Raw genomic sequence first — 26,582 nt, forward strand, 5'->3', positions numbered from 1 at the left:
TAAAGCTTTGGAGACATTATACTTATTTGCTGATATACAAAAGACTGTATGATTCTGAAATCAAAGCAACTTTTTCTGCTTTTTGTTATGGCTGATTGGCTGCCTTTGAAATCTGTGGGCAAATTGAACAATATGTTTCCTCCGCACTGTTTTGTTTGCTGAACTCCAAATGGTAAATCTCTGCACCTCCTTTTCCCTACTCAGGATTTGCGTGTGTGGATTGTGAGTCATGGAGTCAGCAAACAGCGCACACTTTGAGAACATCACGAAGGAAGCATGCCGAAAAGAGTATGTTGTTCAGCAGTTGAGAATAGCAGCCCACCATCAGAATGATACTCTAGAAGCCTTGCAAGAGGTGAAAATCCCTTTGGGCGGAGAGATGGCAGAAAATGTAATGGAGAAACTAAAAACAGGGAACAGCAGTGCCAAGGAAAAGCAATGTAATGATTTAGAGAGACTGGGCCTTAAACGTAAGACAGAGAGTGATGAGAAGCCAGTGGTGAGAAAAGAGCTGCGCCTGCTGGAACCAGAGAACCCAGTTGCCACAATGTTGCTGTCCCATATCCCCTTGAAGAGCCTTGTAGAGGTAGAAATGAAGTTGATCTACACTGATGAAGAGAACGTTTCTTATGAGTTCCTGGAATCTCAGAGTTCCAGCTGCACACAACCCAAGTGCCCAGAGGCTGGAAGCACAGATAGCCAAGGAACAGCTAACATGAGTCTTCTGCCACAGATGGACAAGTGGCTTCAGGTATCCTTGAAAGATGCAAGCACTTGCTACAGACAGAAGAAATATGCCATGGCAGCTGGGCAGTTCAGAACAGCTCTTGAGGTAGGTAGGAGACCTTAAAGGAAATCAAGCTCAGGAAAGGGGGAGGGGAGATATCCAATATGAGCAAGGACACAAGCTTGGCTGCCCTTGTGAGACTTTACCAGAATCCTTATGCGCACAATTAGGTGACCTTAGAATTATGGATCTGCCCTTTTGGAGTTTAAGAGAATGAGGGCCTTCTTTCAGCTTGCTACATTTCAGTCCTTCTGGGTGTTCCTTTTTTTCTCATATACTTTCTCTCTCTAAACCACCCAAGAAGACCCATGGGGTGGGGGAGGTGCATGCCCCATGCCTTTTGTGTGTGCAGGGATGGAATCTGCATCATGACATTCTGTCTGCCATCTTGACAATTTCGATACCAACCTGCAGATGCTCCTGTATTGTACAAACACATGCACATAAACAGTGTTAAGGCTCCCTGGCTTGAAGTGAGCACAAGTTATCCAGACATTAGACCCAGCACGGTTATAAGTATTTTTATGAATTACTAGAATAAAGCCACCCAATCCACTGATTGCCTTCTATTAACATGAGTCTGCAGCCCCTTCTTATAGCCACTGGTATTTCCCTTTTCCCAGGACTATACAGACACCTCGCTTTGCACTTGTCAAGACTGGGGCTAGAAAACTTGTGGTTGTTGACTTTCCTGCTCAGGAAACTGTAGCTGTCAATCTGACTCTCCCACACGGTGTCCTTTTCTTTTACAGTAGCTTGTTGGTAGCTTCTCTTCTCGTCTGTCTTTTTCAGGAAGGCCTATAGAGAAATGATTAAAAGCTTCAGAAAAGAGCAGGAAAGAATCTATGCTACTTTTCTAAGCTGATTTTTTAGAATTGAAGAACATAAGCAGTGCCTGTTGGATCAGACTCTTGGCCCATCTAGTCCAGCAGTCTGTTCTCACAGAGGCCAACCAACTGGACAAGGAAGCCCACTAGTCTCCTAGCAGATGGCCTTCAGAGGCAGAGACACGGCCATCAGGACTGTTGATCCCGTGACTTCCATGAATTGGTCCAACTTTTCTTTTCTTTTCTTTTCTTTTCTTTTCTTTTCTTTTCTTTTCTTTTTTCTTTTTTCTTTTTTCTTTTCCTTCCTCCCTCCCTCCCTCCCTCCCTCCCTCACTCTTTCTTTCTTTCTTTCTTTCTTTCTTTCTTTCTTTCTTTCTTTCTTTCTTTCTTTCTTTCTTTCTTTCTTTCCAAGCCAGACAAGTAAGTAGGCAGCACCACATCTCATGGCAAGAAATTCCAAAGTTTAATTATGCGTTGCATAAAAAATATTTCCTTTTGTCTGTCCTGATTCTTCCAGGATCCGATTCCTTTAAGTGAACTCTGGTTCTAGTATTTTGGGAAGGGGAAAATAGCTTCTCCTTGTCCAGTTTATCCACTCCATGCATAACTTGGTATACCCCAATAATGTCCCCTCTCATTCTCCTCCTTTCTAGACTAAAAAGCCTCAAATGTCACAATCCTTCCTCATAGGGAAGCTGCTCCAGCCTCTTGATCATCTTAGTTGCCCTCCTCTGAAACCTCTCTTGCTCTGCTCTATCCTTTTTGAGGTGCACAAACCAACACAGCACACAATATTCCAGATGCAGTCACACCATTGATTTATATAAGGACATTATGATATTAGCATCTATGTTTTCAATACTGTGAACCCTCTGCCCTGCACAGTCCAAGACATGTATCCAGTGGTCCAGCCTTAATGCATAGAATGAATGCATTCTGGCAGTGGGTAAAGTTGAATTTGATCCTCTTTCAAAATCTCGCAAATTAGAAAGTTTAGGAGGCAGCTAACTGTGATTTCAGTAGAATCCTCCAATAACAAAGATTTTTTTAAAAAAATAGTCAAAGGAATTCAAGGTGGCACACCTAAGTCCGTTTCCTGCAAACTTGCAACGGCTCTATGGAGTAGGTTAGACTGAAATGTCCAGACTAGTGCATAGTCATCCAGAAAGTTTTGTGGCTGGATGACAATTTGAATAAATGTCTCCTTTATTCAAGCTCAGAATACTAAATACTACACCCCCCCTTCTTCAGCCAGGCATACTCCAGTTTTTTCATGATTACTATTTCTTTATTTGATTTATATCCTGCCTGTCTCCCCAGCCAAGTATCCCAGAAGATTAACATTAATTAAAATACAGACTACAAAATAAACTCTTAAAGCATAATTTTAAACTAACATAAACATGGGGCTAACCATTAGAAACATCTTGGGTGATCTTCTAAAAGCTGAGAGAATGGCAGCCAGATACAATCCTGAAGAACTGTGTTAAACAGCCTAGCAGGTACACAGGAGAAGACACTGAATATATGTGCCTTTGCAGACCTTAAGGCTTGAATAGCTATGTAGAGTCGGTTAACTCCTGGGCTATTTAAGGTTTAAAGAATTACCAGAATTACCAATTGACCAAGCCATTGAAGTTATGGCTGGTATAACTGGCTGAGGTTATGCTACAGCATACGGTGACTAGTAGAAGATACAATATCACAACTTAATAAGGATTGTCCTGGTTGGACAGAAACAATAACCAAAAATGTTCCCCTGATGCTAAACCCTATGATTGTTATCATCATAATATATTTCTTGCTGTTCTTGGTACGCTGTGGTTTTAAATACAGGCAGGAAGAGTTGGGATGCATGTATCTTATACAGAGGGGTTTTTTATCTTTTAAAAAATTACATTGTTTTGTATAAAATGGTGTTTGCATAATGAGTGTATGCACAAGGGATGTGCATGTATGAATGCATGTGAGTGCAATATTGGGAGGCAGCAATTCATTACAGCCCCCCAACTTTAATTTGGCCTCCTGGGCAAGACCAGTCAAAAGCTTCAAAATACTTCACTATCTTATAAAAGGTTTCTAAACTCTCATGCTTCCTGACTGGGTGGAAGTGGGGAAACACCCCACCCAGAAATTCACTGGTAGCCAATACAATACAAGATCATTTTTTAATCTCTTCCAAGTTTCTGAGTTGTGTATATTACACTGGCCAAGGAACCCAGGGCTTCCCACCTTGATGGGGGAGGGAGAAATGGCAAGCTTTGCTTAAAGGACCCTCTAAAATGGATAATTGACACTGATCAGATAAGCATTAACTGGAAGCTGGCGCTATTGGTATTTACAGGAAAGCCATTGTAATGTTTTGTCCTGATTTCTCCAGTGCTCCCAATTTGATCTAATTATACTGGAAATCCCTTCTATCATAACAACATAACTCCTACTGTGCTGAGGCTTATAATAATCACATAATGGGCCAGGGTTTAGGCTTAATCGGATTTTAGTTTCCCTGTCCTGTTTCCATAATGTTGCTATAAAAACTGACAGAATCACACACAAACAAAACAGCCATTGTTTAAACATCTTTATCAATTCTCTTCCCATTCGGTCTCTATCTGTAAATATATAAACACAGAAAGACACATTTACGCATAATGAAAAACATCAGAAATTGGATTACCAGTGCTGGGAACAAGATATGATAAACTGTTTGCTCATGTGTAGATTCAATGAAGGCATGGAGCTCTTTCATCACTGAGGATGGGCTGATTAAAGTTGCTGTGCAGCAAAGCTGAACAACTCACAGCACCTCTTATATTCTGCTCTAACAATACTTGTAATATGGAACTAAGGGAAAGTTCAGATCATTCATAAGCAACTGGCATCCTTGGGCCAAAGCCCATAATCTGAGCAGAGCCAACTGGTATTAAAATCTGCCTTGGTCCCTGATGGTAGTATGGCTGGATCTAAGAAGCTACTTCCATTTTAAATTTCCCAGTGTCCTATGTCATGTTTATTTTTTTTATTGCGGAACAAGCAAGTGCAGAGAACAGTTAGGAAGAACTTTGGTAGAAGGAACAGAGTACAGGAAGGATGGCATTCTGGGAAAGCAAGGGATGGCTAAGCAAAGGATGAAGAAGTCAGTAAACAGCAAAATAAGGAAATGAAGGGAGGCAATTCAAGGAGCAGGTGATCACCCAAAAAATGAGTTGAATTAGAGTACCAAGACCTTATACTAGGTGACTCAGCTAAAATCCTGAAGGACAAAATGTCCTCTGGAGTCAGGTAGGATAGAACTTAATCAGCTTTATCCAACTTGAAGCTGTCTAGAAGTGTTGGAACTGTAGCTTCCAGAATTCTTAGCTACCATGGCCAACAGAATTTGGGGAGCTGCAGGGAGCTGAAGGCATCACTTTTGGCAAGAGTGCACTAGATGATACAATGAGAACTGTATGTCTGCTTCTGAAGGACAACCGTCTGTGTGTCTTCATCTTCCTCGTAACTTAGTAACCTGAAGTCCTGTTTGTTAGTGAGATAGTAACTGTCTGGTCTATACCACTTCATATATGAAAGAGAAGGGGCTCACGTGAAATTACTACCATATATAATGAGGGTTTCTCCCACCAATAATTAAGTAAATGGAAAAGTTGCAATAGGCTTTCCCTCCACCCCTAGGTTTCTGTGTGGAAACTCTTATTTTGTATGGGGGAGGATCCAGTCATGTAAACTTTCATTCTCAGTCTTAGATAGTACAGTCCAGACAAAGGCTGACTGCATTAAGGAGAATTAGGCTACAGAGCAACCTTTTCTAAACTTGGGTTCTCAGACATAGTTGGACAACCATTCTCCCCGTCCTAGTCAATGAGATGGAAGAGCAGGCCAGGAATATCTGGGGAATCAAGCTTGGCAAAAAGCTGTGTTGGTGAGAAAAAAAAAGTGTAATGCGAGTTACTTGCGAATGATAGCAAAATGAGGGGAAAGGGTGGGCCATATCTATGCCATTGTTGCTGAGGGAGCAGAAGGAATAAGAGGTTCCCGATTTTGTCATATCAGGTTCCAGAATAAAGACCACCAGTCTCTGCCCCATGCAAAGGAAACTTTATTTTTTCTAGTGGGCAAAAATGTTGCTTTATATTCTGTGTGCTACAGTGTGTGGGATGCAAGCAAACCACTTCTAACATTTAGCCTCCTCTTTTTTAACATTTCACAATTAATCCCACAGGGAAGCATCATTTTAAAAATCCTTGTGGCTTCATCCCCCCCCCCCTCCCCCAGTATTCTTGAAAGTATATCCAGGCTGCTGGGATCATTCATTCATTCATTCATTCATTCATTCATTCATTCATTCATTCATTTTTAAATTTGTACGCCACCATGGCACTTTCAGCTGTATGACCTGATTTTTCTGACTGCTACACCTCCCAAAGTGGTATCACAACTTTTAAGTACGTGGTACAGCAGGCCACAAGCTACATCAGACCACTTTTTATAGCTGTCTTCCCTCTTCTTTTTAAAAGTGTTTCTTTGGGGCTGCTCCATTATATCCTCTTAGATAGGGCTAGAAGTTACAGAAGTCCAATTCCTGATTAAGGGAAGAAGAAACTATTTTTTTCTCCAATTCCAATTAAAAATGTAAATCACAGAATAAATACAGTGATCATTTGGAGGGCCCAAAGAAATAGAGATGTTGGCAAACCTTACTGTCTGTGAATCACCTTAAAGCAGCTTTCCCTAATGCGATGTCCTCCTGAAGTGTTGGGTACTGAAATTGACAAATTTCTTAGCCTGTGTGACTGAAGTCAGGCTCTTACCAAAGGTACACAATGCCTCTTTGCCAACCTCCTTCAACCTAGTGTCCTTAAGAGGCATGAACTTCAACTCCCTGGATTCTCTTCATATATGGTAAGAACTGAAGTCCACATATCAGTCTGGAGAGGGCCAGACTGAGAAACATTGTCCCGAGGCAAAGAAAATTTTCACATATGAATCAAAGGCCCATTGCACTTTGTGGGGCCATCTCTGTTTTCATTTGGGGAGCAATGTAGTGCTTTTCAGGACTTCTTGTTTTTGCAAAGGTTGGTATTATCAGCACTGCAGGACTTCTGCAAGTGATACATAAAGGAAAAAGAACTTGGGGAGTGGTTGTGCCTTTCTAAATAAAAAGTGCAATTTTTAATGCCTTCCCTTGCTCAGAACTGCTGCAAAGCTGTTTTCTGTCCTTTTTTGTGACGCAGGATTTCCCAGAGGACCCAAAATGGCCTCTTGAGTGTGTGCATGTTTATTAACCACGGCCTTTGTTTGAAGGCCAACTGGTAATTAGCTTCTGTGATTTGTCCCCAGAGGGAATATTTTCTCAACACCTGGTCCCTGAGAAAAGTCTTAGAAGTAAGCAGGCTGGACCAGCTCACCTGCAGAACTCACATGACTCTGAAAGGCTTAATCTCTGTAGTCAAATATTGATTATCTTTTAACTCTCTTTCTCAAAGGAGTGGGGTGGGTAGGGATCCCAAGTTTTCTGATAAAATCCAATTTAGCTTCTGGTAGGAATAAATTAGCAAAGTGAACAACATTAGTGTCTGATATTTTTAGCTGTTGAAGTCAGCATTATAAACCCTGTATTTTCCTATATATTTTGTAAGTTGTGTTTGAACTTTTTACTGTTAAGCAGTTTAAAGTGATCTGAGTAGAAAGGTAGGGTATAAATGGAATACATTATCATCATTTATCAACCTGTTATTAATTAGTTGAAATTCTTCCTTTAGAGTATTGGATTACTACTTGCAATTTTATCTGGCCTTCTCTCCAAGAGTTCAAAATGGCTGACATGATGTTTTCCTTAAATTTATTACCCAAACAACAGCTGCGTGAAGTGGGTTGGGGTGAGAGAGTGGCTGGCCCCAAGTCCCTATTGTGCAAGCTTTGTGGCTGAATGGGGACCTGAATCTGGGTCTTCCTACTTTAGGTCCAGTTCCTTAATCAGAATATTAAACTAGCTCTTGGGGGAGGGGGGGAGAGGGGAACGGTGGTTGTGTTTGCACAGAGAAAAGTTACAAAATTTCCCAGTTTTGAATGTTGCTAGAAAAGGGATGTGATATAAAAAAAATGGTATGAGGATAAGCCTCAACATTTGGGTAGGTGTCTAACTTACTGCAAAGACAGGTAAGAGAGTGGCATGATAGGTCAGAGTGTGGTCAGAATGAGGTTTTTCTCCCTCTTTCAAAATGTTAAATTTCAGTCTCAAATCACTATAGCTAAATCTGGCTAGGTTCAGGACTAATAGAAAGAAGTGCTATTTTAGAGTACTTAGGTACTTTATAGTACTTTAACTACATCATAGTTAAATGATGGAATTCACTGCCATCAGGTGTGATTGTGGAGGATACAGTTATCGGTGGTTACCTGTCTTGATGACTGTGTACATCTTCCTGAATCACTTTGTGTGAGATGGGCAGCTATATAAATGTGATAAATACATATATACATACTTATATAAAAGCACAGGCTGCATACTTTACATGTCCTCTGTAGCAAGCATCAGTGGTTGGGAACTGCTCCCTTTAATATCTGAAGAAATAACTCCACTCTATTCTGCATTGGCCAGAGCCCAACTCAAGCACAGCATCTGATTCTGTTCTTTAAAGACAATTCAGAAAATCTAGAGCAGGTTCAGAGAAGGGCAGCCAGAACAGAGGATTGGCCAAGTGAGAAATGGAAGTCTGTAGGAGATACAGTAGGACTTTTCTGAACTGATTCCACGATATATAGGCCATAAAAGAGCAGTTCAACCTGATCATCAACATCTAGAGTTGTTGTGGTTAGGTGGAAGTTGGATAGACATTACAGAGGGATACAGCACTGGGCAGGGGGGTTGACCTCAATGCGCAACCTACTTGCTACTCTATCAACCTTCTGAGTTTCCTAGATATATTGTATTTCTTATTTTGAGTGCTTTTAAGCTGCTGCAATTGTACAACTCTAAGCAACGTGCAGCAGTACCTTCAAACGCTGTCACTAAAACTAAATGAATAAAAACCTATCTTCAACACACTATAGCAATATAATAGTAAAACAGCTGCATATCCTATCCATCATCACATTTTATATTTATACTAACAGCATTCTGCACTCACCACTCATGCTATTATCTCATATGCTGTCTGGAACAACCAAGCTTTCACAAGCTTTCTAAATGTCAGGATAAGGGCACCAATCTTGTATCTATCTGGAGCTGTCCCACAGGAAGTGAGCTCCTGCAGCAAACACTCACTGCTGAGTCCCCTCCCGTCACATTTCATGAGTATTTCAGATTTAGATTTATTCAGCTGACCCTCTAGCCAAAGCAACATAAAAACCACAATATAAATAACCATTAAAACATACAATTCAAAAACAGAAATGGCAGTCAAGAATAAAAAGGAACACAAAGTAATATCAAACCACTGAGCTTCACCAACTTCCTGACCCCCATGCCTGGGCAAACAGCCAGACCTTCAGAACTTCCTGGAAGGGTCCAATCTGGTCTCAGGTGGTAAGGTGTTCCAGCGGCCAGGCACCAAACCCAGAAAGGCCCACTTCCGGGGTCCCACAAAATGGCATTCGTTAGTTGACAACACTGAAAGCATGCTTCTCCTGCCAGACCTAATACAGCAGGTTGAGACCACCAGAGACAGGCGGTCCTTCAAGTTCCTAGCCCTATACTAAGGGCTTTATAGGTAACAACCAGCACCTTGAATTGCACCCAGAAGCCTATTGGGAGCCTGTGCAGCTCACAGAGCAAAGGTATAACATGGGTGAACTGAGAAATAATTATCTTCTATTGAGAAATAATTGTTTGTGCCACTGCATTGTTTGGCCAATTGCAGCTTCCATATATTTTTCAATGGCAGACCCATTGAGCGTGCTGCAGTAGTCCATTCAGGAGTGACCAATGCATCAGTGACCATGCACAGTGCCTCCCAATCTGGGCAACAGCACAGTTGGTACACAACATGAAGCAGTGAAAAAGTCTCCATGGCCATGGTTACCACCTGCTCCCCAAACAGGAGCCATGAGGAGGACCCCCAAATTGCCTAACAGTTCTGTCTGGAATAGTGGAACCCATTCCAGAATTAAAGATGGAACATCACTAGACCTGGGGCAGTGGGGGGGGAGGGAGGGTAACAGGCTAAAACCCACAGCCACTCAAACTTGCTAGAGTTCAGTGGAAGCCCATTCCTCCTCAACAGACCTCTACAGCCTCCAGGCACCAGGACAAGACCTCCATGGGACTGTGTGATTGGCCTTGGGCAGAGATGTATAAGTGAGTGTCATTAGTATGCTGATGATACCTCACCCTGTGCTGTCGGATGACCTCACCCAGCGGGTTCATGTAGATGCTATACAGGAGTGGGGAGAGCATCTAAATCTGCAGGACCTGTAAAGCAGGGGCTGTAGACAAGTCCTTTCTGCCGCCCATCAACACCTACTGAAACCATCCCTGCAGGAAGGAAGAGAACCAATGCAAAACTGTTCTCCCACACCCCTAACCCCCAAAACCAGTCCAGAAGGATATCATGATGGATGGCATTGAAAGGTGCTGTGAGATCAAGAAGAGCAATGATAGACTCACTATCCCCATTCCACTCCTGCTAAAGGTCATCCACAAGCATGCAGTAACCAATGCTATTTCAGTCCCATCCCCAAATGGGAAACCTGACTGAAAGGGGTCCAGGTAATCTGCTTCCTCCAGGTTCTCTGCCACAGCAGTGCAACCACCTTCTGAACCGCCTTGCCTAAAAAGGGAAAGTTGGAGACGGGGTTCAGCACCAGAGCATTCCAAAGTGACTAGAAAGTGGTCTGACCATGTCAGAAGAGTGATGATAATTTACCCCAACTCAGATCACGTCGCCACTGCCCCAACAGGAAGACCAGGTCCAAAGTGTAACTACCATTATGCATCTGGTCCTCAATGACCTGGGTCAGATGCATGGCTGCTGTGATGGCCATGAACTCCTGAGCTACCTCCAACTCCATCAAGAAGGAGGATGAAGTCCCATAAGACCATAATCTTGCAGATCCCTACCATCAGTTCAGCCACAGAATGAAGGAGCTTGTGCAGAAAGGTTACTACACAGCAGGGAGACTAGTACAAAAGCAACAATCCCATCTGATCCCTAAAGCCTAACTTGACAATAGAGGATCTCATACTGTTACCTGTGGGGCAGGACCTCAGATATCTCAGATAACCATAGCCACTCTTCTGTCCCTGCCTTGAGGCCTTGACTGATGCTACACCTGTAACCCAGGCAGGCACATTTCCAGGAGGGCAACCCCTCCCTTCATGCCCAGCCAGGCCTTGGTAATACATGTCATTCCAGAGTTTAACAAGGTTCCCAACCAAACTACTCTCCAGGTGACTGGGAAATCTTTCAGGCACCTTGAGGAACCAAATGAGTCCATCAAACATGAACTCCTGAGCTACCTCCAACTGAGATAGTTTAAATTGGCCCTAACTCTGGTTGGCTACTGCGTGACACAGAACTTTAGACTAAAGGGCTTTAAGACCTGACTCTGCCAACTTGCTTGGGGACCCAACAGGGATTTGCTGCACTGGGGATGGTTGGTAACCTGAGGATGCTCCCTCCACCCTTTTAGTTGCACTGTAGTTTTAACTTTTTAGTTTTAATTTTAATCTTGTGTAGTTTTTAACCTGTTATATTTTTTCTAAGATTTTATAGTTTTTTACTTGTAACGCCGCCTAGTGTCACTTGTATAGTGAGATGGATGGCATATATAAATTTGAAAGAAAGAAAGAAAGAAAGAAAGAAAGAAAGAAAGAAAGAAAGAAAGAAAGAAAGAAAGAAAGAAAGAAAGAAAGAAAGAAAGAAAGAAAGAAAGAAAGAAAGAATAAATGGCCTTTTGGCCTGAATCAGCAAGTTTCCTCTTATGTTTTCATATGAGAAATGAAGAAATGGGGCCTTTGCCCTTGTTTACCACAGCTATATGTCCAAAGCCAGTTAATGGATTCTGCCCCATTGAATAAACAGACCTTATGTTCACTTACTCATAAGAGTGGGAACTGTTAGCAAGATGTCTGGGGCAGGAGATCTCTTGACAGCCAATTAATTATACTGATAAAGATGGCATACAAATTCTAGAAAGGTTTCCTCCTTCCATAAATCTCTTCCAGAATTAAATTTTACACTCTGTTGTCCTGAAAATAATCTCCTCCAGGTCATTAAACAAACAAATGAAGTAAGTTAATGGCTGGTATGTTATTTTAAAGCCTAGAAAGAGCTCCAGCTGTATCACCATGCATACCGTATCAAGTGCGGCGTTTGCCTCTTGGATGCAAAATGAAGACCTCAAATAAAGTGTGATTAATTCACCAGAGGGCCATAGAGATCTCTCTGCATGAACTGGATTAATTCCATAACCCACAGATGGTCATTATGGGCTCTGCCGAGGTGATTGTGAAATAAACATAAGTGTCAGTCTATTTATTTATTTTTAAAACTGTAGACTCAAGTTTTTAATTTAACTCTTTGCAGAACACTCTGATATGCAAAACATAAAATTGCATATATCCAATCTAGAGCTCTGCATGCCTTCCAGTGGACATAAATATCCCTCGAGAAGATATACCTGACCTTCCCTACGTGTCTGCGGAAAACACGTCAGAGACAAATCAAGGTTGCTCCCTCACACCTTAGAGACTAGATCAGTGTTTCTCAACCTCAGCAACTTTAAGATGTATGGACTTCAACTCCCAGAATTCCCCAGCCAGGCATGCATTCCCTCATGATGGCTGGGGAATTCTGGGAGTTGAAGTCCATACATCTTAAAGTTGCTGAGGCTGAGAAACACTGGAATAGATGGAGATTTTTTTTAAATCCTTGGAATCAATTGGAAAACATACATTACAAAGACCTGCAGACAGTGAGACTCAGTAGTTAAGCTTCAGCAAACAGCATGTTCACACAGCATGGTTAACCAAGTCAGAGAAAAAGCTAGCAGATACATCCTCACAACATTTTAAATTTGTTTAGTGTTAACTTTGGTTAGTTTTTTTAATACTTTAGTATTATTTTAATGTCTTGTTTTGTGCCATCGTAACCCCTTTGGAGAATGGATGGTTCAGTGTATCTGGTGAACCCAGAACATCTGTTAATTGAGACGTTTGTTATTTGAACACAATCAATGGTGCAAAATGACTTCCACAGCACTAGATTGCTGCCAACTGCCCTAAAAAGTAACTTTCATATTGAGTTTTATCAAACACAAAAAGTTTTAAAGGCAAAGGAAGTTCGTTGCCCAAAAAGAATGATCTTTTCTTAAGAGAGAAAAAGTACCGATTACGTTTCCATACTCAAACATACAAAGAAAAGGAAAGCAAGCTAGCAAATACCGGCCGACAATCATTGTGCATTGTGCTATTTGTAATATACAATGATTGCTGTGCAGTTTTTGCCAGCTTAGTTTGCACTTTCTTGCTATTGTGAATGAGATTTGAAGAATTAATGGATACTGCAATCTTAACCCTTAATAGGACAGAGTATTATTTTGTCCGTCAAGACAAATAACCCCATAAGCTTTCAATGGGAGCAATGTCCTTTGAACTCTGGGATTGCATAGGATTGGGATCTATAGGTGAGCTTTTTTAAAATATACCATAAAGAACAATGGATGGGGCTTCAGGGCTTTTTACATTTCAATGTAATTCACTGATATTGTTCCTGGTTGCAGTGATCTTAGGATCTGTGATTTTAAACTCACATCAGATGTGCCATCTGATGCTTTAATACATGCTCGAGTTATGTGATTTTTCACTGCTGGGGTGGGCAGCCTAAAATACTTGGAAGCTGGACTTGGTGTTCTTTTGAAAAGAAATAGAAACATCATTGGGATCCCAACTGAGTTGTTTTTATGTATTACCAAAGTAGTAATGCTACTTTGCTGCACACGTGAATCCCATATTACTATGGGCTTCTTCAAAACCAGATACAATATCAGCCCTTGTGCAGAAGAACCTATTCCAGCGATGGCGAACCTTTGGGGTTCAGTGTGTAAAAAATTCGGAAAATGCCTAACTTGACTCTGCTGTGTTCCCCCCCCCCCGAACAAAATAGAAACAATTCTTTACATATTCATTTATTTAAAAAAACAAATACGGTCCAATCATGTGTGGTGCTACGTATTATATAAAGAAACGTAAAATAATTACAAAAATGAAATATGAGTAAAACAAACTCAGTTTCTTTGGTAACTCAAACAGGGAGAATAGTTGTCGGGTGTTGGCGGACACTGGCGTGTCATCCAAAATGTCGTGGCGCGTTTCCTTTAATAGGCGTGTCGTAGGTTCACCATCACTGACCTACTCTCTTCTTTATCCCACCCTTCAGCATCTTTTTCAGGCAGATTATAGAACTGGAAAAATATGACTTTCCATCAACAGAGGTTGGGAATCTTAGTCTGAATAGTTACATCTCTCCGTTGTTATGTAACATACTCCGACGTTTTCTGTTGGCATCTTTACCTGTTGTAGCAACTAAATATAAGATCCAGATTTTTGTATTATAAAAATGGCAGTGTTTCTTTTCACTTCTTTCTCTGCTTGACAAAGAACTGGGGGTAGATTCCCTCCCTTTTCCTTTTGTGATTATTTTAGAAATGTACAGGAAAGACAATAATTTGTCAAAATTAGGGTGGGAAATCAGAATGAGAAACTTGCACTTCTTGTTAAAACCTGCCCCCTTGCTCCCATGCTGCAAGCCTGTAACATTTCACCCATAAAGTAGAACATAATTCCAAAGCCATTCCAAATTGTACCTATTTTAAAAGACAAAGAAAAGTGAAATTATTCTTTAGTATTGTTACACTATCGTGGCATTATAGATGGCAATGCCAAGGAACCGATTTTCACACATACCCCACTTCCTTCGCTGCTTTATACTTTCCTCTATCGCAGCAGGTTTATTTTTAAAAATAATTATAATGATCTATTCCACCACCCACACAGCTAATAGCAAAAATGCCAAAAAGATGGATAGATTCAGAATTCAGCTCTTTGCCATCCTCTCCCATTTAGGAAGAAGATTGCTTTGGTTACTTGGTTAGGTCACCCAAAGTCCTTCTCTGCCCATTCTTCTGACATGAACTGTTGATATTTCTACGGCTCTGGGAGTGGTAATTTTGCCCTTTTTCCCCTCCTTCCCTTCATAGCTGGGGGTGTATTTTCTTGAAAGAACGCTTCTGAATCTTTGTAGCACATCTTCTCAGGCACAGAAACTCTCCCATAAAGAGAAAAAAAGAGAGACCCAAACAGATTGAGCAATTTATAATTATGCTTAATTGGTTCCTCTGTACATTTGGTTATTTGATCCAGAGTTGAAACTCTAAAATATGTCCCTGCTGCTCTAAAAAAACATGAAATTAATAACCTCAGATTTTCTCACAATGTGTCATTTACATTTCACAAACACTACAGCAATCAGCATTTGACTGTCTGATGTCCAATCAAGACAGAAAAAGGACTTTTATGAAGATCAAAAGCCTACAATTTTTTTATTGTACAGCCATTGTGGGATTGCAGTTATCTCTTGGAACAGAGTGTCTAAATATCATGACCTAACTAAATTTCATTTAGTGCATCTGCTGGGGTAAAATCATGTTAATGAACAGTATTTTTCAGATATAATTTGTATCTTGTAACCCAGGATAGTCTCTATAACAGTTTCTAGAGGAATATTACCATATCCCTCATTAAATTGTCCTATTTGATGGAACAGCAAGAAGTATTGCATACTTTTTGTTACAGCCATACACTGAATTGCATCTCAGTCAAAAGGTTTGTAAAGCATTGCCTATGTTTGCACAACACACTGGACAACAAACAGTCCCACCACACCTTATCCTAATGTGTTGCACAAATTCAGTCTTTGTAGCTAAGTTATGGTTCAAAGTGTGTCATGCAACCCCAAAAAATTGAACAGACTAACTTGTGAATCAATTAGCCAAGGGTGAGTGCATAATCATCATGACCCCAGTAAGCACTGCTAGGGCTAAGGTGTGAGCAGTGCCAGGAATAAGGGCAGAAGGATCATCAGAGCTGTAAGTCATGATCTAAGCTACAAGTCATGATCTAAGAACAGCAGTAGGCATAGCAGGTCTTAGGTAAACTTGGATACTTAATCAAGGCTCAAAAGTAACACAGGGGATGACTGTAATCTAGTGCAGTCTAAGTGGAGTGCCCTTAAGGATCACCCGAAAACTGAACTTAGTGCAAAATGCAACAAGTCTGCATGTTAACTGGGGCAATCCAATATTGGCATGTAACATTAATATTTCAGGAGTTGCATTGATTGCCAGTCCTACATGGTTCTGGTCCTAGCTATCTCCAGGCTGACTGCCTTAATCAGCAATTAAGGATTAAGGCCAACTGATGCCCTAAGCACAGCCCAAAAATTGTGCTTCTTGGCCCTTCTATTGGTTAACTGACAAGATATTAAGATTCATAAGTGCTGAAGGTGAAATAAGGTGAAATAAGGTATTAAAAATACTGTTTTCTTCCAAGCCATCTCCATCACACTGACACTGTGTAATAGTACATGGAAATGACCTTGGGAGACAGGGAGAAGAGCCACAGCCAGGGGAATGGTTGGATAAGAGGCAGCTTAGCCCATAGAAGGAATGTGGGCATGGCAAACATCTCAGGAGGGACCCTTCCTAGTTTCTTGGGCTATAAAAAGGATGGGGGAGAAATGTACTTTCAGACTTCCAAGATTCTGTTAATGTAACCTTACAATAAAATAGAATTAGTTTGTCTGGGCATGCTTCCTGTCTGGACTACCTCACAAAACTGATATCAGTCTTTCAAGTCTGAAAGTACATCTCTCCACTGTTGCCTTTACAGACCAAGAAACTAGGGAGGGTCCCTTCCGAGACATTTTCCATGCCCACATTTGCGGGCTAAGCTGCCTCTTATCCAACCTGGCTGCGGCTCTTCCCCCATCTCCCAAGGTGTCAGAGTCTGTACGCTCAATTTCCAAGTCCAGTAAATCCTCTGGAGCCTATTTGTTTCCAGTAAAGATTTCTTTATTGAGAAGTAACATACAGCATTCCATACATTGTGAAGATCCTGACACAAGGTCATTCCCACATACCATTACACATCACTCCCCACACTAGGCAGCACTGAGCAGTTTCTGACTGCTTTAGTGAGAGGCTGCCAAGAGATGTCTCATCATATGGGGCAGTGGTCCATTGATCCTAACTAACATGCAGCTTTGCATGCTTTTCCTCTACCCCCTTGTTGTTAAACATCCATCCTGATCCTGCTTCCAAATCTACACCATTTCTTCATATCATGTTCCTGGATTCTGTGCTTTCTACAGTTCCCTATCCTTGTGTGTGTGAGATGGAGGGCGCAGGGGTGTGGCATCCAAAGGACCATATTACCACTACTCCTTCTTTTTTGTTGTTCATCTTCTTTGGGTCACCATTTCCTGCAGATCAGATGCCAGCGTTCCCTGTTACAAACTTCATTGTAAAAGCTACGACCCTTGCATCATCACAGAAATGATGCAATTACATATTTATTATAAGCAGTCACATATTTATGATGTCTGATGCAAGCATCATGATACATACGTTGTCATTATTCCCCATCCTATAAACCTCTCTAAAACACAAAGTTGTTCTCCGGATGTTTAAAAATTGCTTAGCAATATCAAATTATTCCAAGTTTAAATTCTTTAAGTTATTCAAGAATTGGAGGGCAGATTTTTTTTTCCTTGTAAAAAGAAAATCAAAACCACAGTCAACTGGATAAGCTCAAATTCTATCAACACACATATAGGCCATTCGGGGAAGTTGTAGCAATAATGTCAAATGTATTCGGTTCTCATAGCTGCCTAAAGAGATTTCTCCCAGAAAATTAACTGCACTTTGGAGAACCAGAGGAGAAGACCAAAGCCAGGAATTTCATGGACTGATTGGAGAAAAATTCTATCTGCACAGGGGGGACCAGTGGGGAGAATGGAGAATTGTTATTAAAGCACTTTACTCACATTTAGGTGATTCACATGGAAACATGCCATAAGGACAAGGTAACAGCTGTTAGCAGAGACATTTGTTATTTTACAGTGTCAAAGGATGAACAATGGCAGGTGTAGGGGGGGACAGAAAAAGCTGTTGAGAAAGAGAATGAAAGGTGTGGGAGGACACACAGAGGTTCTGAGCTCTATTCAGGCTGGGGACTTTTTATGTCGTTTGATTGTTTGCTCATAATGCATTTGAGATTGCTAGCTTTCTGCAGCTAAGTGGTGACAGCAGCTTTTTGGAACAAAGCTCTCTGTATAGAAGTGGCAGAGAAGGAGCAGGAAGAGCTGGCGAGCGTCTTGTGTCAGCTCGATGCTCTGAAACAGCATGCAGCGGTGGGCCAATCCATGGTGTAGAAGTCATCCCAGGATGGATATGGTGGGTAGCTACTGCTTCACAGGGAAATTGCCTCTGTGCCCTGGCTTGGATTCATTGTTTATTTGCACACTGAGATTGGTGTCTGTTAGGGCTATGTAGATCGTTGGACAAGTTGCTCCACAAGCAAAGGGCCCCTGTGGATCTCATAGAAGAAATATCTCCCTGGAGTTCTTTAATAATGGAGATCAGACCATACTTTCACTAAGCACAAATTGTTTATTATGGTATCGGAGGTGGCCAAACCAAAAGCCTCAAAGAGACAGGGGATGCAACCCCTCTATATAGAGTTGTGCAAATTAGAATATACATATGATTGCACATAGTAGCATAATTGTTTGTTATAACACAATACATATCAAGGAGGTAAGAATGGTGAAGTAATGAGAATAGCAGTTAAAAACAATGGCTCTTAAGTTAAACAAAGGCTGTGTTCTTTGAATAAAGTTGCTGTTGATGTGTTATTTTCTCTGTTAACTCCCAGTGACCTTGCTTCCCAGTGCTGTTCTTGTCTCTTATCAACATTCTTGTTCTTAAATATTTCTTTGGCTGAGCCGATAGTTTATGTTCTCTGGGAAAGTGGATTGGGAACATGGATTAGAGAAGAGGGTAGCTTTATTTGCCCCAACTAACACTATCTTTCAGCTTCCGTCTGTGGCATAAAGCAGCTGCTGGCATTCAAAGGATTGGCATGGACATATTGAGGTCCTGTGTGTGCATGTATATCCATGTCAGAAAATACTTTTCTCAAGATGAAAGGGGCAGGCATTTTTTTAGCTATCCAGCAGGAACGTCTTCTTTGCATGGGCACACATGTCCAGAAGATACAAGAAGATCTACCAAGTTGGTGTGTCTTTGAGTGGCTGCTTTGTGCCAGAGATCCTGGTACTTTGTTTTGCTCAAACAAAGCACCTTGTAAGAGGCAATACTCATAATCAGGAGTCAAATTATGGCTTGTTTACTCCACTGAACCCTTGATATTGTTGCTGGCTGTTGGTCACAACAGGACACCCTTCCTCCTGCTTGGGTTACTCCCATTTGAAAGCAGTGAGTATAAATTGCAAAAGTGGTTTTGTTTTGATCTCGGGTTTTGGCTAATATCTGATTGGCTGAGACTTCTCTGTTTATCATTTGATTGATTGTTGGTTCTTACAGAAAGCTACTGATTCACAGTACAAAGGTGTCCATGATGACCTGATACCTTTAATAGTGAGAATCATCGACCATTTTAAATGTGACAGCAACAATGAATAATAGATTAGAAATACTTAGAAAAGGTGACAACTTTACTTTTAGCTAGCTGCAGTAATGGGCAAGAGCACAGAGATTCAGCCTCAGACCCACTAAAGAAAGGATTAATGCATGATCAGCATATAGGAGAACAGAAATAGGTTTATTAGTCTAGTGGGGTGGATGGGGAGGGTGAAATGTGGATTTTATCAGGGGAGGGAGGGAGGGAAAAAGAAAGAAAGAAAGAAAGAAAGAAAGAAAGAAAGAAAGAAAGAAAGAAAGAAAGAAAGAAAGAAAGAAAGAACCAAAATGTGGCCCTGCTTCAACACCATGTGAATATAGATTATGGTGGTTTTCATATAATTTCATAACCAGCAGCAAAAGACATCTGTTGACAGAAGACACAACCAATTTCACCCAGAGCCCGCCTCTAGGGATTAAATGAAAAACTACCTTTAAGTCAATAAAAGCAACTTACTGTAGATTCTGCACAGGTGATAGGTGTATTTTCATATTAGATGGGGAAGAATATGGCACTGAATGAGTGTTAATCATGCAAGCCTGAAACCATCTTGCTCATTTGCCCCAAATTATGAGTTTTCCATGGATGTGCCTACATACAGCTTGCTAATGGTACCAATAGGATGAGGCAGAAGGTAGTTGGATCTTTCCTATCTCCTTAGGATATATTGGAATAATTATGAATGAATTCCAGTCTTCAGGGATCTTGAACCAAGAGTCAATACGAGGGGGGACCCAAAAAACCCCGGAATTTATTTATAAAAAATCGTGTATTTATTTTTACATTTTCAAACTTCAGTCATCTTCAAAGTACTCTCCATTTGATCCAATATACTGTACCTATCAAGACATTTTTTCCACTGCTCAAAACAGGTTTTGAACTCATCGATTTTGATGCCTTTTAGTGCTTCTACCGTTTTTTGTTTCACCTTCTCCACATCGGCAAAACATTTCCCTTTGAGGACCTTTTTCATCTGGGGAAACAAGAAAAAGTCGCACAGGGTGAGATCAGGTGAATAGGGAGGGTGGGGCACAAAGGTCATGCCGTTTTTGGTCAAAAACTGCTGAACACTCAGCGTGGTGTGTGCAGGTACGTTGTCATGGTGGAAGAACCAGTCACCTGTTTGCCACAACTCAGGACTTTTCTTCTGCAAATCGTGATGCAACCTTCTCAAAACTTCCAGATACAAACTTTGGTTGACCATTTCACCCGGAGGAACAAATTCCAAGTGCGCAATCCCTCTCACATCAAAGAAACAGATGATCATTGTTTTCATGTTCGACCACTTGTGCTTTTTTGGGTCATGGGGATGTGGCAGTTTTCCATTGGCTGTTTCGTTTCGGGGTTGTAGGTGTAGCACCAAGTTTCCTCTCCGGTTATGACTTTCGAAAAAAAATCAGGGTCAGCCTCCAACTGCTCCTTCAAAGCACAGCACACAGTCAAGCAGTTGTGTCTTTGTTCAGGCGTGAGCAAGCGAGGCATGAATCACCCATCACAAAGTAGGCAAACGTGTTGAAAGAGTCTCTACAAAAAAACCTCACTGAAGCCGACCGCAGCCTCTCACAACAACCCAGCTGGTACACTGAGGCAGATGTAGCACTCACCTAGTGGGGGAAGCTTGTACTACAAGGGCCCTGCCCTCCAGAAGATAATTCCGGGTTTTTTTGGGTCCCCCCTTGTATACATGAACAAAGTCCAATCTATGCTACAATTTCTGCTACAATCAAATCACATCTGGCAGCTTTGCCATTTTTGAGTTGTGAGATAAGTTTAGCAGCTTCAAGAGGAGACCCCAGGGGCAAGTTTGCTATGCCAGTGGGCCAGTGATCTAACAAAATTAGGATTCTGGGTGCACTGCTAAGCCAGGTGCCCAAATATTCAACCAAACCTCAGGGATGATCAGGCAATGACAGTCAAAAAGGCTTTTGAAAAGAAGGAAATAACATTTTCTCAGTTGTGGACTTCTTCTCTTGTGTTATCCAAGCAAACTTTGCTAGGTATTTCTCTAGGTCTCTAGCTTTTCCACTGGGCAATATAGACTTCTCTCTTCTTTCCAAGAACAGAGTCTTGAAAGAGAATTGCAGTCTCATTATTCCAGTGGTTCCTAAACTGGGGGTAAATTTGGGCATATTCTAGGGCTAATGGAACAATTTGTAATTGCTTGTTTATGAGTCAAGATGCTTGCGTAGAACAATAAAGTTTGTTTTTTTGTGGGGGTAATGACATTATTTGAGACCAGGAAAAGGGGTAACTGGGTCAAACAGTTTAAGAACCACTGCTCTATTATTTACAACCTTTGATTAAACTAGACTCACCTTCAGCACCTTCATGATCAAACCATGGCTTTGAGGGGTACTTGGCTTCCTGGGTCTTAGGTGAAGACTTCTTGGATGCTATTAATTAGTATCTCAGCATTACTCAAGACATCTATGGTAAATTGCTCAGCCCAAGTAAACAGTTGGAGTAAATTCATTGTGACTGTTATTGCTATCACACATGTAATCACTTAATAATTTTGGTCATTCTAACACTGTTCTATACAAGGATTTGTGTCTAAACTTCTGTGAATTTTTCCCTTTTGGGATGTCTTTGACCATAAAAATCAAATAAATAAATAAACAAATGAATGTGAAATTGAAAGATTTGAATGACAGAAAAACTCACTGTCTGGAAGTGTCCCTGTCCTTGAGTGCAATTTTCATGCTGGAAGGGGAATACAGAAGTAGTATTTAAAGTAATATTGGGCCAAAAATGTGTCAGAATTTGTCTGATAATTTCCTAAAAATATAACATTTCCCCAAATTTCATCTCCTGCAAAAGCAGCCCCTGTGTTTCTATTTTTTTCCCCCCTCAGGGTACTTTGGAATTTATTTCTAATATATTTTAGATCTGTTATTTAGCTTTGCGGAAGTCAAATGTCAAAAAGTACTGTTATTTTTTCCCCTCCATGGAGATTAAATTGAAGTATGAGAAATCAGGGAGGCTGTAGACCACAGCAAAGATGATTGTACAGTGAAAGATAGGACATTCGTACAATATTGTAACTTAATTTGGAACTCTGCACTGCGTTTATGAGAATTTCGTTGACATTATTTTCTCCTTTCAAAAAAAGTGAAAATATTTTTTCCATCAAATTGAATGAGAATAGGAAGGAAGGAAGGAAGGAAGGAAGGAAGGAAGGAAGGAAGGAAGGAAGGAAGGAAGGAAGGAAGGAAGGAAGGAAGGAAGGAAGGAGATAAATCTTGGCAATACATTTTTTTTTAAAAAGCACAGTATATTATTTACTCATAACAGGAACCCAATTTCCTTCTGATTTAGCAGTTTGCATGAAAGCCATATCAAGTTGAATGCCAAGTCAGCTACAGCTGTGTGCGTCAACCTCAATGTACAGACAAATTCCACTCATCCTTTCACTTTTAAAACAGGAAATAAAGTACTACAGTTATCTGTATTTGTTCATAGTTTCATCCTTCCCTTTTTAAAATTAAAATTAAACTTTAATATTTAATTTAATTTATTTGATATAGGCACTGCCCAACTCCAGAATAACTCTGGTGGCTCACAATGTAACAGACAAAATAAAATATAATATGAATAAGAAAAACACAAGGTAAAAAAGAACAAACAAAAATAACAATAAAGAACAATATGACAAATCCAGCCAAAACACAAAACATATACAAACACATCCAACAAGGAGCTCCAGCCAACCTAGTCCAAGGCCTTGGAGAACAGCTAGGTCTTTAAGGCCCTATTGAATGCCATCAGGGTGGGAGCCATCTGGATCTCAGGGGCATCTCATTCCAGAGGGCAGGTGCTGTGACAGAGAAGGCACACTTCTGGGGTCTCAAAAGATGACACTATTTAATTGAAGGGACATACCTATCAGCTCATATCTGTCTCAGACACAGCTGCTTATAGCACAATCACTGGTCAATCAGAGCTGTGCACAAATCAGTTTCACAGCAAACTTACACATGCTATTTTTTGGAGCTAATGCTCAGAAAAAAGAAGGATAATGTAGCTGTGCTGAATGCAGTAAAAATGCTTCTAATGCAGCCCCACTCTTCTATCAATACTGATCTAGCTAATGAGCTTGATTTCATGCTACCCATGTATCTAAATGGGCTCCCAGGTCATCCAAGAAGCAGTACGTTCGTACCAGTTGCATATTTTTAAAAACTCAGCAGTGTAATGTGGAAGCACTAAGTCATATAACATGCAAAGAATAGGATCTATTCACAGAAGCGGTTGATAGGGCATGACTGTTTTTGATACTGCACTAAGTTAATTTGGTTGTTGGTTGGGTATGTATGTGTTCCTACCAAGAAAGGGTTCTATCTATCTGAACCAGCATTCGATATCTTCATCTAGGATGTTACAAACAAATTCCAAGTATAGATAACTACCCTAGTTAATACAAGTCACCCATACAAAGTTCCCTGGGCCAAGATATTATCATGCATTTCATGCTCCCAACCTTGTCGATGCCCACCTAGCTCATTGATAGCACCACAAGAATAACAAACAATAAAACTCAATGACAGCAATTGCAGAAGAGTTTGCATAAAGCCTAGTAAATTTAGCTACACTTGGATGGCAGCTGCATGTAGATTTAGTATTGAATTAACATGAAATGAAAATTTCAAGACATTGTGCAGGAAGTTATTTACACATCTCTCATTAACAATAAAAACATGATTTTTTAAATCAGCTCACTCAGCTGAAAATATATCCTAAGCTGTCACTAAAATGTTGAATTGCATAAGGAAGTAAGGCAGATTGAACAGTGAGCAGTGATAGCACTAAGATATAATTTGTTCTTACTTTTCCTTTTTATATAAACATACATATACACATACACGGATAAACACTCATTCAGTCACTCACTACTCCATTTTCCAACCTGGTTCCCTTCAGATGTGTAATTTCTGAAACTCTCAGTCCTAAAATACTGCTTAAGTTGTAGTCTCAAAATATTTGGAGGCTACCTTGTTCGGCAAAGAATATATATTGCTTTGCCCTTAAGAGTTGTTTATCATATTGGTTTCCCATCCTGTTGCCTGGAATTCAGTGTTGGATAACACATTCAGAACACATTTTCTCTTCATCTGGTACAGTAAATTTAGGTTGAAGGCCTCTGCCTACAACCTAGCAAATTGCAGGAAATGGCTTGCTGTACTCCAAAGAGTAGTGCCACAAAATAACCTCCCATGAAAGGTGCTTCCTAAAAGGAAGAACATTTCTGAAATGAGAAAACATCAACATCTTTATTTTTGAGGATCACTGAAGAAGTTCAGAAGAACCTTGAATGATCAGAACTAAACCATGTGGAGTCCACCATTCAGTTTCTGCATCACTCAAACCAGTTTCCTCCACAAGCAAGATATGAGGACAATATATAACTCTATCATGTCCCCTGTAACAATTCCCTGTTGTGACAACCTGGTCACGAGCTATTCACATATCACCACAGAAACCCAAGCAAACACTTTGTACTAGTTTTGCTGATAAGGAAAAGATGGGAATAAGGCATAATTTAGTTTTTCATAGGAAATGTTCACATAAGGAGAGAGAAGGAGAGGCCACCGATATGGGCTGGCATTGGATGTGGAATTTTAAACTTTGAGAAGAAGGGAGGAGAGAGCTGGAAAGCAAGGGCATAATGACTGGCAACTAAGATGGTTGTAGACAGCTCTGGCTGTTGAAGATTTATGGTTTTAGTAAAGAACAATGGCATACTTGAGTTGGATTAGGAAGTGTTTATACTGCTGAAGGCTTGTTAGTTGGAGAGTGGCCTTAAGTCCACAAAGGAGTCCAGGAAGGTTGACAAAGTTGAAGGGGAAGAAGCATTGCAGGGCTTCTCTACCCAGTGCAGATGGCCCTGGTCAGGATCAAGGTTAATGGAAGATCAGAAATTGGATTTGTCATAGGAAAGTGGGCTGTAAGCCTGATTCACAGAGGGAAAATTGCCATCCATATTTGTAAGTCCTTCCTTAACTCTAAATTAGGAAATAGGTAGACTATGCAAATAGAACAACAGACATATATATTAAACCAAAATTATACAGTGCATACATATCCAAGCAGAAAAAAATATATATGTTACGTAATATTAAGTAGAAGGGGGAAAGTGTTGAGTCTGCAGTTTAGAATCTCAAGTAGCTGTTTTTATCACAATATGGGCAGCAGAGGTAGGGAGCTGTATTATGCAGTGTCTGGTAGTAAATGATGCTCATAGTGATTGGCTGGGAAATTAAACCCAGTGTTAACTATTTGTTTAATAAAGGTGAAAAATTCTGAAATTGTGTTTTGCACTGAGTTTTATCAAATCCTGAGAACTCACAGCAAATCCCAGTTGCATATGTATTTTTTTCTAAGATAAAAGGCTTCCCTCTTCCTTCAAAATGAATTTCTCTAGCACTTTGGTCATTTTGTTTGCTGTTTTCTGTACCTTTTCCCTTTCTATTCCCTTAAATTCAAGTTCATTCTTTTCATTCTACATCAAGGGTCACTTGAGGAAGGGGGAAAAATAAAACATTCAACAAGTTCCTCAAATGTGAAGAACTGAATTCTTCAGAATTCATAAATAGATAAACAGCTCAAAGGAAATCTTTAATGCAAAAATCCCACATAATTGCCCTTGTCATAATTTAAGAACTGGCAGTCTCCTTCAAACTTGGGAGACATACAGTTATATAGATATGTACATACTCATGCATGTACACACACATAGATATGTGCACCCTACAAATAAATAAATACATAAACTCCATCAAGTCTTGAAGGTTGAAGCTACATCCTAACTAGAGACATACAAATCCCCAAAAGTTTGGTGCTTTCTGAGGTGTTTGAAAATATTTCTCAGTTAGTTTTAGTTGCATATAGATCTTCCCTATTGAACCACTTCAAAAGATATATGATAGGAGTAAAGTTGCAAGTAATGAACTCCCTGATTTACAGCACTTATGTATAACAAGATGATATGGCGATTTGAAACTGAGGAGTGTCATATACAATCCTCAATTTTTCCTGGAAAAGGCAGGATCAACTAAAAGAGGTAATCATATTTAGCATTTATGTAGCATATTTCAAGGTTTTAAAGCCCTTCTGACATCTTCTCAGGCTGAACACAGGAAAAGAACAGTACTTCCAACCTTTGTGAACCAGGGCAAGGTCATGGACAAGCAGCACATCTGTGAGTGTGGAGAAAAGAAAGCTATCAGGAGCCAGCACGGGTTTGCCAAGAACAAGTCATGTCAGACTA

General features: G+C 40.5%; 1 protein-coding gene across 1 annotated transcript in view; it reads left to right on the plus strand.

Annotated features, from left to right (window-relative positions):
* The first annotated feature begins 229 nt into the window (after window positions 1-229).
* The window catches only part of SPATA16 (spermatogenesis associated 16), a 148,188-nt gene continuing 121,835 nt past the window's right edge, over window positions 230-26,582 (plus strand). Inside the window, exon 1 of the mRNA XM_088132139.1 lies at window positions 230-832. Within this exon, the coding sequence (XP_087988265.1) occupies window positions 230-832 (603 nt within the window). The remainder of the gene's footprint in view (window positions 833-26,582) is intronic.

This window comes from Python bivittatus, unplaced genomic scaffold, assembly GCF_059951505.1.
Source record: "Python bivittatus isolate LINGU-HERP-01145 unplaced genomic scaffold, Pbiv_v1 ctg000980_np1212, whole genome shotgun sequence".
NCBI lineage: Eukaryota > Metazoa > Chordata > Lepidosauria > Squamata > Pythonidae > Python > Python bivittatus.